At 44.9% G+C, this 14669-nt stretch overlaps 1 protein-coding gene across 2 annotated transcripts; it reads left to right on the forward strand.

Annotated features, from left to right (window-relative positions):
• The first annotated feature begins 2273 nt into the window (after window positions 1-2273).
• Tat (tyrosine aminotransferase) lies at window positions 2274-13555 on the forward strand. 2 transcript variants are annotated; one of them, XM_037206273.1, is made up of 12 exons: window positions 2274-2377; window positions 3994-4234; window positions 4379-4483; window positions 6778-6845; window positions 7830-7988; window positions 8626-8764; window positions 9398-9450; window positions 10291-10443; window positions 10979-11107; window positions 11526-11609; window positions 12312-12410; window positions 12815-12955. In XM_037206273.1, exons 2-12 carry the CDS (start codon window positions 4006-4008, stop codon window positions 12953-12955), a joined length of 1359 nt encoding a protein of 452 aa, XP_037062168.1. In that variant the 5' UTR covers window positions 2274-2377; window positions 3994-4005. The 2 variants fall into 2 exon arrangements, with proteins under 2 accessions (XP_037062168.1, XP_028746936.1); XM_028891103.1 differs by lacking the exon at window positions 2274-2377 and having other exon boundaries at window positions 12815-13555.
• The last annotated feature ends 1114 nt before the right edge of the window (window positions 13556-14669 follow it).

The raw sequence follows: 14669 nt of genomic DNA on the forward strand, positions 1-14669 counted from the left end.
AGCACTTCATCATGGGCCACATCCCAACTGTACTTCCCCCTTCTGAGGTAGAGCAGCCCTGGCGACTGAATTGCAGGCTCAGGGCTTCTGGTGTTAAAGTTAAGTTCTTTTGAATGGAAGGATTAGACACCTGCCTTTGCCTGGTGCTTCTGTTGCTTCGCTGGAAAGCTGAGGTGGCATCTGTCAGCCTCACCAGATGGGGAGGAGGATGGCTAGACCAGATCTGGAAAATGCTAAGTGATGGAAAGTCCAGAAAAACTAAAGCTTGTTCACCACTGCTGGAGGCACCAGTCACTGCCACCTAGATGGGGTAGACTAGACCAACAGGACCCGAGCCTGGGGAGGGGCCAAGTCTTCTCATACTTAACCTTGGAATTGGTGATGTTTTCCATAAATTGGCAGGGTGTTGCTGGAATCCTGTGGTGGGCTGTCTTGCTTTTTTTGACACTAGGCATCTTTCTCAGTCACTCTCCATCTTTCTTTTTTCTTCTTTCTTTTGGTACAGGGACTTGAATCAAGGCAAGTACTATAGCCCCCTCACCTTATTTTTTGAGACAGGGTGTCTCACTGACCCTGAAGCTTACCAACTGAGTTAGACTGGCTGACCATAACATCCCAGGGATCCCCTGTCTCTATCCTCACAGTGTTGGGAATACAGGCACGCACCTCCACATCTAACTTTGATGTGGGTGCTAGGGATCTGAACTCAGGTCCTTATGCTTGTACAGCAGATGCTTTACAGTTAGAGCTGTCTCCACATCCCTGCTCTACTGTTTTGGGTGGCTGCCCTTGACAGGTTATTCTCTCAATAACTTTATGAAAATAAAGGAAAGAGGTTTTTGTTGATTGAGAATTAGATCGATGCTTTGATTCTTGGACGAGGTGACTAAGGATAGGAGCTTCTCCAGGCAAAGAAAAGGCAGGGGCTAACAGAAAGGCCAAAGAGCTTTTGATGAGGGGGACATGGACTTTACGGAGGCAAGGTGGGCACATCAGGAAAGATTCTGTTGGGTTCTTTGAGCTTTTGGCTTGCTTGTAGCCTTTATTGGAGGTTATGGTGATGTGCGCCTTTGGGCACTAAAGCTCTGTTGTGCCCAGGGTGATGTGAGCCTTGTGCATTTAAATCACACTCCACCTTTTCAGGCTCATTGCGGAAAGTGGACGTGACAGACCTGCACTGCGTGATGGTTGGAGCACTGCACATGCGCAGAGATACTACTGTGCAACTCTCAGTCTAGCGCCTCTTGTGGGTGGGTGGTGTTATAGCGGTTGTCTGTGCCTACTGGAGAAGCAGGGAGCATGCGCGACCGGGGAGTCAGATTGTGTGCTTTCATTTGGGAGAGAGATCCCACTACTATTGCTGTTGGTTTCTTTGTTAACTTTGTGATGTTACATGCTGTTCTGGGAATTTGCCATTGTTTAATGAAAAAACAACAAAAAACAAAAAACAAAAAAACAGTACTTGGAAATTCTCTCCCTTGCACTGGGATCCCCAACTCACTGAACAATTTCGTACACCTAGTGAAGATAAGGCTGCGGAGATTTTGGCTACCTTGCTTCTTTATTAATTATTAATTCGTTTAACGGCCCAATTTGTTCTATCTGACTGGAGTCCAAAATTGTGTGCTCCATTGTATGCTAAGTAAAGGGGACTAAGGTATAGGAAAAAATAGTAGTAGTAGTAATAGTAATAGTAATAATAATAATAATAATAAACATTATCAAACAAGCTGGAGAGCATGATTCTGTGCTTTGAAACTTTATTAAGTTATGTATGCATATATCTATGTATTTCTATTTATCATATGCCTATCTATTTTGGTAAATTGATGGAATTTTTATTTGGTTTTTACTTGGAGTGTGGTTAAGTTTTGTGGAGATCACAGTTGTCCCTAGCAAGTCCCACCCACGACAGATGAATATTCAACCAAGCCTTGTCATTGCCCCTGTCTGGGAGAATAGAGTGTACAAAGAGAGGGGTACCAGAAGGACCTTGCTTTTAATATATTTCTGCACTGTTAACAGTTTTCACAACAAAAGAGGACAATAAAGTCATTCACTGTTATCCTACCTGCCCTCCACAGTGTTCTCCCCTGTTGACCAGAAAGAGTTAACAGAGAATTCTAGATACTTGAGGTGAAGACAAATCCCAGGTTGGATGGTGGCCCAGGGTTGGGGTGAGAAACATCAGTGTGTGTTGGGGGAGGTCCAGAGGAGGGCTTAGTCCTCACTCTCAGCCAATAGCATAAGGGCTTCAGGCCCAACGCCCATTGGCTGAAACTATTTCAAGGGTCAGGTTTGTACCTGAGCTCATGGTCTCAGGACTTGGTGGAGAAGTGCACTTGAGCTCATAGACTGCTTTGCCCAGACTCGGAAGGTAATGTCCAAGGCCCTTTGGTCTGTGTGACTGGGACATTCCTGGCTTTCTTTCTGATGCTTTGACTTTTCCTGCCCAGGGCTGAGATGCTTATCTGACATGGCTTTACTTTAACTGGCAATATTCATGTTGCATTCTCTCTCTCTCTCTCTCTCTCTCTCTCTCTCTCTCTCTCTCTCTCTCAATGGTAAAATGGGATCAGGGATTGAACCGAGAGCCTGCTCTTCTAAGCCAGCGCTCCACCACTGACCTATTCTTAGTTTTAGAAAGCTTTTGAGACAGGGTCTCCTCAGGCCGCCCAGGCTGAAGCACTGGGAAGACCCTTTGTCATGGGGGAGGTCCTCTGTGTGGACAGATGGTAACCCACATGCTTTGATGCAAACTTTCTTGTCAGGTTTTCCTGGTTTGACTTAGAGCGTGGGGATTAGAACTGTGTGTAGAGAAATCCCTAAACTCATAGCTGGGGAGATGGCCCAGTTGGAGGTAGCACTTGTCAGCTAAGTGTGGGGACTCCAGTCCAGATCTCTAGGACCCACATAAGGTCAAACGTGTCAGCGCCCATCTGCAATCCCAGAACCCGCAGTGAGATGAGACAGAGATCCAGCCCCAGACAAGGTGTAAGGTGAGGACTGACACCGGGTTGTCCTCTGACCTCCACACAATTGCGGTGGCTCGGGCTGGTCCTCACAGGAGCACGTGCATGCATACATCCACATTCACACAAAAGACAAGAGGGAACCCCCCCCCCCCTGTAATAGATAAATGTTCAACTAAATGCTTTCTGCTAATTTGGTAAAATGGGTTGTTACTTTATTTTCTGTCTCCTCAAGACATTCTTAAACTCCCCCCACTCATAGCAAAGCTACCTTAAAAGTACACAAAAGAGTTAGGAACATGGCACTCTAGTGAGATAGAGGCAGAGACAAGAAATCAGCTCTAAACCCCCAGGCCAGCTCACAGCACAGCAGTAGAAACAGGGCAAACTCTGCCTCAAGGAGGACTGGGAGAGCCGACTCCCCGAAAGTTGTCCTTTGGCATACATATATGCACGCACATACACAAATAAGTAAATAAATAATTTAAAAATTGAAAACAAACTAAAATAAAATAAAATAAGGGCTGGAGAGATGGCTCAGAGGTTATGAGCACTGGCTGCTCTTCCAGAGGTCCTGAGTTCAATTCCCAGCAACCACACGGTGGCTCACAACCATCTGTAATGAGATCTGGCGCCCCCTGCTGGTTTGCAGGCACACTTGCAGACAGAACACTGTATATATAATAAATAAATAAATCTTAAAAAATAAAAATTAAATTAAATTAAAAAAAAAAGAGTTAGGAACAGCCAGGTGGTGGTGGCACACACCTTTAATCCCAGCGCTAGGGAGGCAGAGCCAGGTGGATCTCTGTGAGTTGTAGGTTGTAGGCCAGCCTGGGCTACAGAGTGAGTTCCAGGAAAGGCGCAAAGCTACACAGAGAAACCCTGTCTCGGGGGGAAAAAGAGTTAGGAACATGCATCTGTGGAGTCACCCTTCACCACTGCCTAGGTCCAGACATAGCTCCCCATCCTGAGCTGTACTGTCTCAGTCATCACAGGGAGGTGTTTCTTTTCCCTGCAGGTTTTGCAAGCCATGGACCCCTATGTGATTCAGACAAATGGCAGTGGCAGCCATGTTCTGGATGTACATGTCAATATTGGTGGGAGAAGCTCGGGGCAGGGAAAAATGAAAGGCAGGAAGGCCAGGTGGAATGTGAGGCCCTCCGACATGTCCAATAAAACTTTTAACCCCATCCGGGCCATCGTGGACAACATGAAGGTGAAGCCTAACCCAAACAAAACTGTGATTTCCCTGTCAATCGGTGAGTGTGGGCCACTTGATGGAGGGTTGGCATTGCCCACCTACCTCCTCTCCTCTTGGGCTGGCTGGAAGAGATGAGAGGATGAGACCCAAACATGGGGATGTAAACTTTGGTGGCTCTTTTGCCTTCCTCTTCTATGAACAGGGGACCCTACAGTGTTTGGAAACCTGCCTACAGACCCTGAAGTTACCCAAGCCATGAAGGACGCCCTGGACTCCGGGAAGTACAATGGCTACGCCCCATCCATTGGTGAGCTTGCTAGAGACGACCCTGGTGCTTTCAAAGGCTGTAGGGCTTTTCCTTGCTTTGTTCTGGTTCTGGGCATTGCTACATAACACAGTCTGACCTCAAACTAGTGATCCTCCTGCCTTAGCCTTTCAAGAACTCGGATTACAGGCATGTGCTAATGTGCCTGGCTTTTGAACTTATTTGTGTGTGCGTGTATGTCACACAGAGAGAGACAGAGACAGAGAGACAGAGGGAGGAGAGAGAGAAAGAGTCTGAGAGAAATATATATATATATATATATATATATATAGAGAGAGAGAGAGAGCATTTAATTTGGTGCTTACAGTTTCAGAGTGTGTGTGTGAGAGAACAACTGTGGGAATTGGTTTTCTATTCCCATCATGTGTGTCCTGAGGATTGAACTCAGGATTGTCAAACTTGGCAGCAAGCACCTTTAGCCACTGAGCCATCCCATTTCATGATTTTTAAATAGGATTCCACCGATAGTAATGGCCCTAGATTTCCTGATCCATGCTTCTTAAGAGCCCAAGATGATACAGCCCTTTAGATGTAGGGAAGGGGTCCCACTCTTTATTCTTAAACACAGCTGCTGAGGTTGAATTTCTTCCCTGATTTCATCTGCATGGCGGCATCTCCCCATCAGGTCTCCAAACACAGTTATTCCTCAGACAGTTCTGCCCATCTTTACCATGAAGGCTGAGTCTGGCTGGCACTCAATCTTCCTGGCCATACATTTATTTATCCTTTGCCCCCTGTAATTGCTCCTTTATTTCCTTATGGTTTGAAGCTGTGCTTTCATTCCGGCCTTGGTCTCTTGAAAATGCATTTTTAAGTGTGTAAGAGAGAACGTAACAAAGGATGGCTATTATACTGGGGACAGAAGTTATTCCCGAGAGCAAGACACTTTCCTATTTGGGGAAACTACACCTGTCAAAATGTCTCTCCTAAAGATTTTGGCAAAATAAGTAATTCCTTGGTTTTGTTTTCATGTTGTGTATCTTCCCCTGGGTGTTGTATATACTGAACCATTTTTTATGCAGAAAGAGAAAACAGTGACCTGGTTTTATACTAATATCAGATTCAAAAGCTTTTCCAAGAGGAATCAGGGGCATGGCCATTATTATTATTATTATTATTATTATTATTATTATTATTATTTTATTTGAGATAGGGTTTCAGCTCTGGCTGTCCTGGAACTCACTCCACAAACCAGGCTGGCCTTGAACCACCTGCCTCTGTCTCTCGAGTGCTGGGATTAAAGGCATATGCCGCCACTGCCCAGCTGGGACGTACTTTTAGGTGGATTACTTACACGTTATAAAGCTGCATAGAACAACAATCAAATTCAAGACTCAAAATCAGGTCACAAAAATATTATAACAAAGGCCAGTGAGATGCCTTAGTGGGCAAAACATGCTTGCTGCCAAGCCTAGCAACCTGAGTTCAACCCCTGGGACCCACATAGAAGGAGAGACCTGACTCCACCAAGTTGCCCTCTGACCACCACACATGTGCCCTGATGTGTGCACACCCCCGCAATACACAAATAAATAATTCTATTATCCAAAGTATCAGGGCACTAATTGCGCTTGGAAACTGGAATCAAACCCTCATTTGAGAAGTGTTCACAGGGTCTGAGCATTGCGCAGTAAAGGAGGAGGGATGATCGTGGTCTCTAGGAATTCATTCTCCCTCATTAATAAAGGAGGAAATGTTGGTCAGTGTCACTGGAAAGAACCATTATTGTGTCTTAAATTAAAGAAGATGAATACAGTTTGTGTCCTTGCTAACTTGTCTTCTGGAAGGCAATTTTGTAAAGCATTATAATAGGTTTGAAACTACCAATTCTTCAAGTCTGCGAGCCACGTTGGGAATGTTCCAGAAGAGAGTCTGTGTACAAAGATACTATAAGTATATTATATAAGATAAAACACTGAAAGAGTACTGTATACATTGAAACTGTTGATGGCATTTCAGAAAATAGACACTGTATAAAGGGACTTAGGAATAACTGAAACCCTATTTAAAGCGTCATAAAATGCAATCATAGTAGTCAAGATTATGCAGTGCATTTTATGGTTTGGGGAGCTGCTTCTTGTTGTCGTCATACCTTTGCACTTCTAATAAAACTGCCACATAGAAAGATAATTCCCTTCACATGTGGCAACTGGGCTACACAGAATGAGCTGTCCCTAAGCAAGGACAGGAGGCAGCTAGAAGCGGCGTTGAAGTTTGGGGCAAGACTGTCAATGAAGGGATGAAAACCTCCAGCTTCCTTTCCTGTCTTGTCTCAGGCTATTTATCCAGTCGGGAGGAGGTGGCTTCCTATTACCACTGTGCTGAGGCTCCCCTGGAGGCTAAGGTGAGCCGAGGCTCAGCTCAGAGCCCACCGAGGGCAAGCGGACTCCTTGCTTCTATCCCACAGGAGTGGGGGTCTGAGGGACGCTGAGGAGAACCACCCTTTGGCAAGTTGAGGACTTCTTACACAGTTGGGTCACTGATCAGGGTACAGTGTAAGAGGTCTTATGTAGTGTTGTCACAGAGTCTCAAAGGACCCCCAAAGTTATCCTAGATTTGATTTTCTTCAAAAGGTCATTGAGAGACTATTCACAAATGGCAACGAATTCAATTTAGAAGAATTTATCATTAGGATGCGTTTAAGTATGTATTTTCCCTCACTCACTTTAGGGCTCTGAGACAGAACTCTAGAGGTCTCATGGCATCCCGAGTCCCTGTCAGTGTCAGCTTTAGATGCTGCCCTCCCTTCTTGTTGTCTGCCTCCTAATCAAAGAGGCGTCTTTCATCTGTGTTCAGAGAAACATCAGGCTTCAAATCTGTGGTCAAAAGTAAATAAATAACCTGGTAAAAAATAGTCCAAGGTCAATCGAAGATCTCCCTTGTGAGTTGGTTGAATCATAGCCAGCTTGTTCTTTTTAAAGTGATTTGTTTATTTTTTTAAGTGGCCATCAATTTCAACATTTAGCGATAGATGAGAGATGGGTAGTAGAGAGATAGACACATACGTAGATGATAGATAAATAGATAGATGATAGATAGATAGACAGATGAGAGATAGATGATAGATAGATAGATAGATAAATAGATAGATGATAGACAGATGAGAGATAGATGATAGATAGATAGATGGATAGATAGATAGATAGATAGATAGATAGATAGATAGATAGATAGATAGATAGATAGATAATAGATAGATAGATAGATGATAGATGGATGAATAGATTTGGTTTGTGCTCAGCACAGCTCTTCCTTTTTCCTTGGTAGTTCCTGAGGTAAGTTCATTGCTTCCAACTCACCCAAGCCCGCTCTTCTCCGTTCTTGACAGGATGTCGTTCTGACAAGTGGCTGCAGTCAGGCTATTGAGCTCTGTTTAGCTGTGTTGGCCAATCCAGGACAAAATATCCTCATTCCCAGACCCGGGTTTTCCCTCTACAGGACTTTGGCTGAATCTATGGGAATTGAGGTCAAGCTCTACAATCTATTGGTAATTGATTTTTGATTTTTTTAAATGTTTATTTTATCTTGTATGTATGAGTATTATATCTTCATACCACATGTGTGCCTGCCAGAAGAGGGTGTTAAAGCCTCTGGAACTGAAGTTACAAATGGTTGTGAGCCATCATGTGGGTGCTGGGAATAGAACCTGGGTCCTTTGCAAGAACAGTAAGTACTCTTAACCTCTAAGTCATCTCTCCAGGCTCTGACTTTTAATTTTTGACTCAAGTGCTTGGTTACTACCCTGTAAAAAAGAAATGATCATTGCCATACAGAGAATGGTCTACAGATGGGGGTTAGAGCCAAAGGCAGATTTTATTCTTTAAAAGAGTTATATTTACTTATTTTGTGTGTATGTTTGTGTATATGCATGGGGCAGTGAGTTTAGCATGTGCAAACAATAGCACATGTGTGGGGTCTAAGGACACATGTCAGGAGTCAGTTCTCTACTTCCACCATGTGGGGCGTGGGGATGAAACTCAGGTCATCAGGCTTGGTGGCATGCGCCTTTACCAGCCAAGCCATCTCATTGACTTCTTATTTTATTCTTTATACTAAATCCTTGGGTTGAGAATCCCCCTAAATTGTTCAGAAACATCCTAGTCTCACTCCTTCTTCTTACTCAGCCTGAGAAGTCTTGGGAAATTGACCTAAAGCAACTGGAGTCTCTGATTGATGAAAAAACAGCATGTCTCATTGTCAACAACCCATCAAATCCCTGTGGCTCTGTGTTCAGTAAGAGGCACCTTCAGAAGATACTGGCAGGTAAGTGCCGAGGTCCCTGCACAGGGGAGTAGGTGAGAGCAGAATCCTTTAGCTGCTCCCCAAGTGGCAGAATGTGTCCCTAAGTCCCGAGCCTGGGATGGAGGTGGAGAAATGCCCGCTCCGTCTCTAGTCAATCATGTGTCGTGGACCCTCAGGGCCAGTCTAAAAGAAGGGGAATGAGAAATACAGGCTGCATACCCCCAATCCCAAAACGGCAAGCATTCTATTTTGGTGCATTTTGTATTTTCAGATTGGAAACGTTCAAATGGCAAGTCTGTATAAACATCCCTAACCCCATTTTTAAAATCCCAAACAAAAACAAACAAGCAACCCCAACAAAGTGTAACAATAAAACCCTCAAATCTCCTGATCCCAGGCATTTTGGTTAAGAGCTATTTCCCCCATATTTGCCTTTCATCACCACCATCATGTGGAAGAGAGAGCTTGAAATATGCGGTTAAATGGCGCATTTAGGTTAACATCCTGGAAGAATGTCAGCTGTATTTAGTGCCCAAGAGAATGGTTGGACCCATGAGCACAGAATGCAGATCACAGAGGACTAGGCATGAAGGAAATGGTGAGGCCATTGAAACTGAAAAGATTCCAGCATGGTTGTTTTTCTTTAATTTTCAGTGGCTGAAAGGCAGTGTGTCCCCATCTTAGCTGATGAGATCTATGGTGACATGGTAAGTCTGGGTGGGTATAACACTCCAGGACTGTGTCAGTACCATATTGTTTTATGGGGTGTCTAGAGTTGGCTAATGGATCTTCGGAAGCCCTCTCAACAAATATACAGATCACGTCTCCTTAGCTTTTAATTTACTTGTTTATTTAATTCAAAGAGTGGGGAAATCCAAGAGTTGTTGGAATTTACTTGAATATAGACGCCAAGTTGATAGGCTGGAAAGGTACTTTGTAGATTTCTTGTACATGACTTTTATGGATGTGTATTTTTAAGAGTAGGTGGGGGTCTCAAAATGTAACTCAGTGGTTGAGTACATGCCTAGCTATCAAGCTCAAGTCTGGGGTCAATTCCCAGCACCAGAAATTTTTTTTAAAAAAGGTGCAAATGAAAAGGGAGGGCTGTTAATATCACTGATTAGGGAAGTATTATTCTAGATTTCCTTGGAAATATCACGTATGACATACGTGCTGGGTAGCCTTTTAATCCCTCCAAAAGTTTGAGTTCTGCAACCTAGTTGGGCCCAGGAATGTTAGATACTGGATTACAGACCCACCTTTTATTTTTAAATCTATAACTCCACCAGTCATAATTCCACAGTGACAGTTTTCAGAAGTTGTACACACTGTTAGATTAGTGTCACTGTCCTTGTTTCTGGTTCCTTTTAATCCAGACCACACACCAAATTAAATGCCTTTGGATAAGTTTCCCTGAACCACGTGGGATCCAGTCATACCTGAGGGTGGGGAGGGGCCTGCCAATCCACTATTTTGTCCCTCAGTGTCTAAGGAAAGGAATGGGAGGCACGGGATCCAGAGCATTCAAGAACCCCGCTTTTCCTCAGGTGTTTTCAGATCACAAATATGAACCAATGGCCACCCTCAGCACCAATGTCCCCATCCTGTCCTGTGGTGGGCTGGCCAAGCGCTGGCTGGTTCCTGGTTGGAGGTTGGGTTGGATCCTCATCCATGATCGAAGGGACATTTTTGGCAACGAGGTGAGAGCAATATGGTAAAACGGCATGGATAATTTAGTACACGTGTTTGGTTTGAATACTCAGTATTGCGGAGGCAGGGTTTCCTCCCCTCCTGATGGTATTCTTCACAGTGCCTGGAGACATGATGAATGAAGATGTGACAGATATTCCTCATCCAAACCCTGTTCTCACATGTTTGAGTCTCTGGGTCTATGAGGAGATTTCACCCGCCTCCAATTTTAAGGCTATAAAAGGACAAACAATCACAGTAATGACAGCACTATCATTCATGTTTTATGACCCCTCTTTTTATTTTATCTTCATAACACCCTCTGAGACCATTTTACAGTCAAGAAAGACAGGGTGCAGAGACATTACGTCATCTGCCCACAGGTTTGTGACAGAGAAGGACTGTAGATTCAGGTAGTCTAACGTAAGTGGGTCACGAGGTGACATCACTTCCTGAGATTACAAGCCTGGCAGAAAGGTCAGAAGAGAGTCACAACACAGGGATGTTTTAGAAAGGTTAAATAATTTGTTTCCTGGTACATTCTAGATTCGAGATGGGTTGGTAAAGCTGAGTCAGCGGATCCTGGGGCCATGCACCATTGTCCAAGGAGCTCTGAAGAGTATCCTTCAGCGTACCCCTCAAGAGTTCTACCATGACACTTTAAGCTTCCTGAAGGTAAAGGGCAGCTTGGAGCCTTCCACTCGAGGAGTTTGGGGGCCAGAGAGCACACCAGTGGAATTAGGAATAATTGTCCCTAAATTCTGGACCACTGTTTCAATGTGGGGCTTCCACATCAGAAGGTGGATCAATGTCATTTTCTATAGGCACATTCCTCACTTCCTGTAATTCACCCTGTCTCGCTAAGAACTTCAAGTGATGGGTTTTGTTCTTATTACCTCTTTGTGCTATGATGTTAAGTCTAGGTGTGTGGCCTTTAATGAAGGCTGTACCGTCAATGATGTTTTTCTTTCTTTTTTTTTTTTAAAAAAGATAATTTTATTATACAAAACATTACATGTAAAAATTATGTTTTTCTTTTACTTAAGATTTGACCCTTGATTTTTTTTCCCTCTATCTCTGCCTCTTCTCATAGTCCAATGCGGACCTCTGCTATGGGGCATTGGCTGCCATTCCCGGACTCCAGCCAGTCCGCCCTTCTGGAGCCATGTACCTTATGGTAAGTGTGTGAGCGCATGCGTGTGCACGTGTGTAGACGTGATAAAGCACAGGGGGCTGGCTTGGCAGGATCATCATGGGTGGTCATGCAGGGTATGCTTCCATCTACAACGACAGTGAGTTAGGCACCGGTCCCTGTCATTTGAGGAACTGTCTTGTTATGAATTACCCCCGTGCTTCGGTTTAACCTGTGTTCACGAAACTCTCTCGATAACCTAGTTCTCAGTACAGTCACTCATCTCACACATAGATACAGAGGTGTGCTTTGTGTTTCATGGCTGAGAGTGATGTTGGTGCCTTCAGAGGTAGGGGGACCACATAAGGATTTTGTCTCCAGGGTCACTATTGCCATTTGTAGCCCAGGGATGCTAAATGTCTACAGTTGATGAGGTAGACCCTACAGAGTAAAAATGACCTGCTCCTAATGCTAGTTTTACCTCTTTTGAGAAAAGAGAAATGGTATTCTTTTCCTATTTTTATTTATCAGTATCCAGGAAGGAAGCCTCCAATAAACTAAAATATGAATATAAACATGGCCCCTCCTCCCTGCAAGGAGCTCCCGAGTTCCAGTGTTGGCGCTCTAGTTATGGGTGGGAGAGTGCCCAGACAGCTTTCAAGGAGTCCCGGCTCTCATTTCGGGCATAGGAAAGTGGCCTGTGTTCCTCCGGTGACATGCTGGTTCCTCCTCTTATTGTTGGTTCAGGTTGGAATCGAGATGGAACATTTCCCAGAATTTGAGAATGATGTGGAGTTCACAGAGCAGTTATTTGCGGAGCAGTCTGTCCACTGCCTCCCAGCAACGGTGAGTGCTGGTGTCTCTGGACATCCCCAACAGCTCCTGGAGACCCCAGAGGTCTTCCTGAGCTTTGTTTTAGCCTAACCTTCTCTCCATGCCAAGTATTCTCATTTGATAAGATTCCAACTGATGTGTTTTATGGCTTCTACCTCAAATCAGTTTCTCCCCCATCATTATCCCCTCAGGACCAGGAAGAAAAGTTGGAAACACTGGGTGGGAGGGGAACCGCCAATTTTAAGATGAATTAACTCAGCTGCTGACTCCGCACTTCAGGGATGGGGTGTGAGAGCAAACTGATACCCCTGATGCAATGACATGGCCCTGTCTTGCAGAGTAGAGGCCTGGCTATGCGAGGGTGAGCCAGTATCCGATGCGGTTGCCCTGGAGATAACAAGTCCTTGTTTTTGCAGTGTTTCGAGTACCCAAATTTCTTCCGAGTTGTCATCACGGTCCCCGAGGTGATGATGCTGGAGGCTTGTAGCCGGATCCAGGAGTTCTGTGAGCAGCACTACCACTGTGCTGAAGGCAGCCAGGAGGAGTGTGACAAATAGGCCCTCCTGCGTCCCCCTGAAGACATGTCCCATCCAAGGAAGGCCAGACTGGGCTGCTCCTTCTCAGGGAATCAGAGGTCCCTTCTGAAAGAGGGACCTCAAAAGCACCACATCAAGAATGGAGGATTATTTCCACTTCCCCCAGTCACATCCAACACACACCCAGAACCCCACATTCTCCCCTCACTTGGCTCTGTTGGAGTGACTCATGAGTTCACCCCCCCCCAAACACACAACATCTAACTTCCTCATCTTGAGAGCACCGGGTGAACAGTTTACCAGAAAGAAGAGAGGCAAGAAACACGAGAGCCCAGAATGGGAGAGCCGGAGGCTGAGGGTGGCCTGAACACCCATTTCCTCATGCTGTCTTAGGAGCATCCTCCCTAGACAGGACCCAAGTCACTTCTGTCGCTGCCTCACTTCGGGCACACCTCACTCTTTGCCCTAGAACTACACTGGAAAGGAGCTAAGGACACGTGGATTTGGTTAATTGTATTCTAAACACATTAGGAAACTTGCTACTTAAAGGATCCTTGACAGAATTTTTTTTTTTGTAAAGAATTATTTTGTGGTGCAAATAAATATCAGCTTCCTAACCGATCAGCTTCCTAAGTTTAGATTCACTTGCATCAGGTTTTCTTAAAAACAGGAACACACCTCAGTGTAGGAGAAAGAAGGGATGGGAGACCTTGCCAGGGCAACTGCTGGGTGCAGGCCAGCCTCCTCCTCGTGCCCTCTTGTAGAATTATTGCCACCTTTGCTGTCATGTGAATATTGATTTATTAATATTTGTTATATTATCTTTTCATATGTTTTCTAAGAAACATTTATATTATTAGATCTTTTATTTTGTCAAGGGCATAAATTATTTTTTCTTTTTTAAAATAAATTTTATCAAGTATGCTTCTCTGTGATGTGTTTTCTCTGGGGGGTTCTCGATCCCAAGGCTCAGTCCAGTCCATTACCCACTGGGTCTCTGTATTAGTTATTTCCTCATTTCTGTAACCAAACACTGTCCAAAGCCACTTGGGGAGTGACAGGTTTATCCTGGCTCACAGTTCTAGGGGGATGCAGTCCGTCCTGGGAGGGAGGCGCAGTGGGAGAGGGGTGCCTGCTGTGCTCAGTTTGGTTTCTCCTTTCTATTCATTCCAGGTTCCAGGGGGGGTGCAGTCCATCATGGGGTGGGGGTGAGGATGCAGTCCATCATGGGGTGGGGGTGAGGATGCAGTCCATCATGGGGTGGGGAGCACGGTGAGAGAGGAATGCCTGCTGTGTTCAGTTTGGTTTCTTCTTTTTATTCATTCCAGGACCCCGGCCCATGGGTGCTGCCTCCAGTTAGGATTCATGTTTCCACCTCAGCTAACCTACTCTGTAAAACCCCTCCCGGGCATGCCCATACACTTTTCTCCTGGGTTATTCCAGGTTGTGCTAAGTCGGCAATCAATGCCAACCATTCTAGGATAATCTATTTCTTTGTAGACATGCTGATTTTGGAAGTTACAAGCACACACATATGCGTATATTTCACTTTCAATGTCTTGGCTCCCCAGTCTTTGATACCAAACGCCTACCTATCCTTGCCTGGGTCCTCCAGCCCTCAGTGGGGAACAAAGTGGACCGAGTTTCACTTGACCCGCGGATGAGAGGTGTTGGGATCTTTCAGCATTTTGTCTCTTAGGTGCAGCTGCCTATTTACAAGTTTTCCTCAACATTT

Source organism: Peromyscus leucopus, chromosome 5, assembly GCF_004664715.2.
Source record: "Peromyscus leucopus breed LL Stock chromosome 5, UCI_PerLeu_2.1, whole genome shotgun sequence".
NCBI lineage: Eukaryota > Metazoa > Chordata > Mammalia > Rodentia > Cricetidae > Peromyscus > Peromyscus leucopus.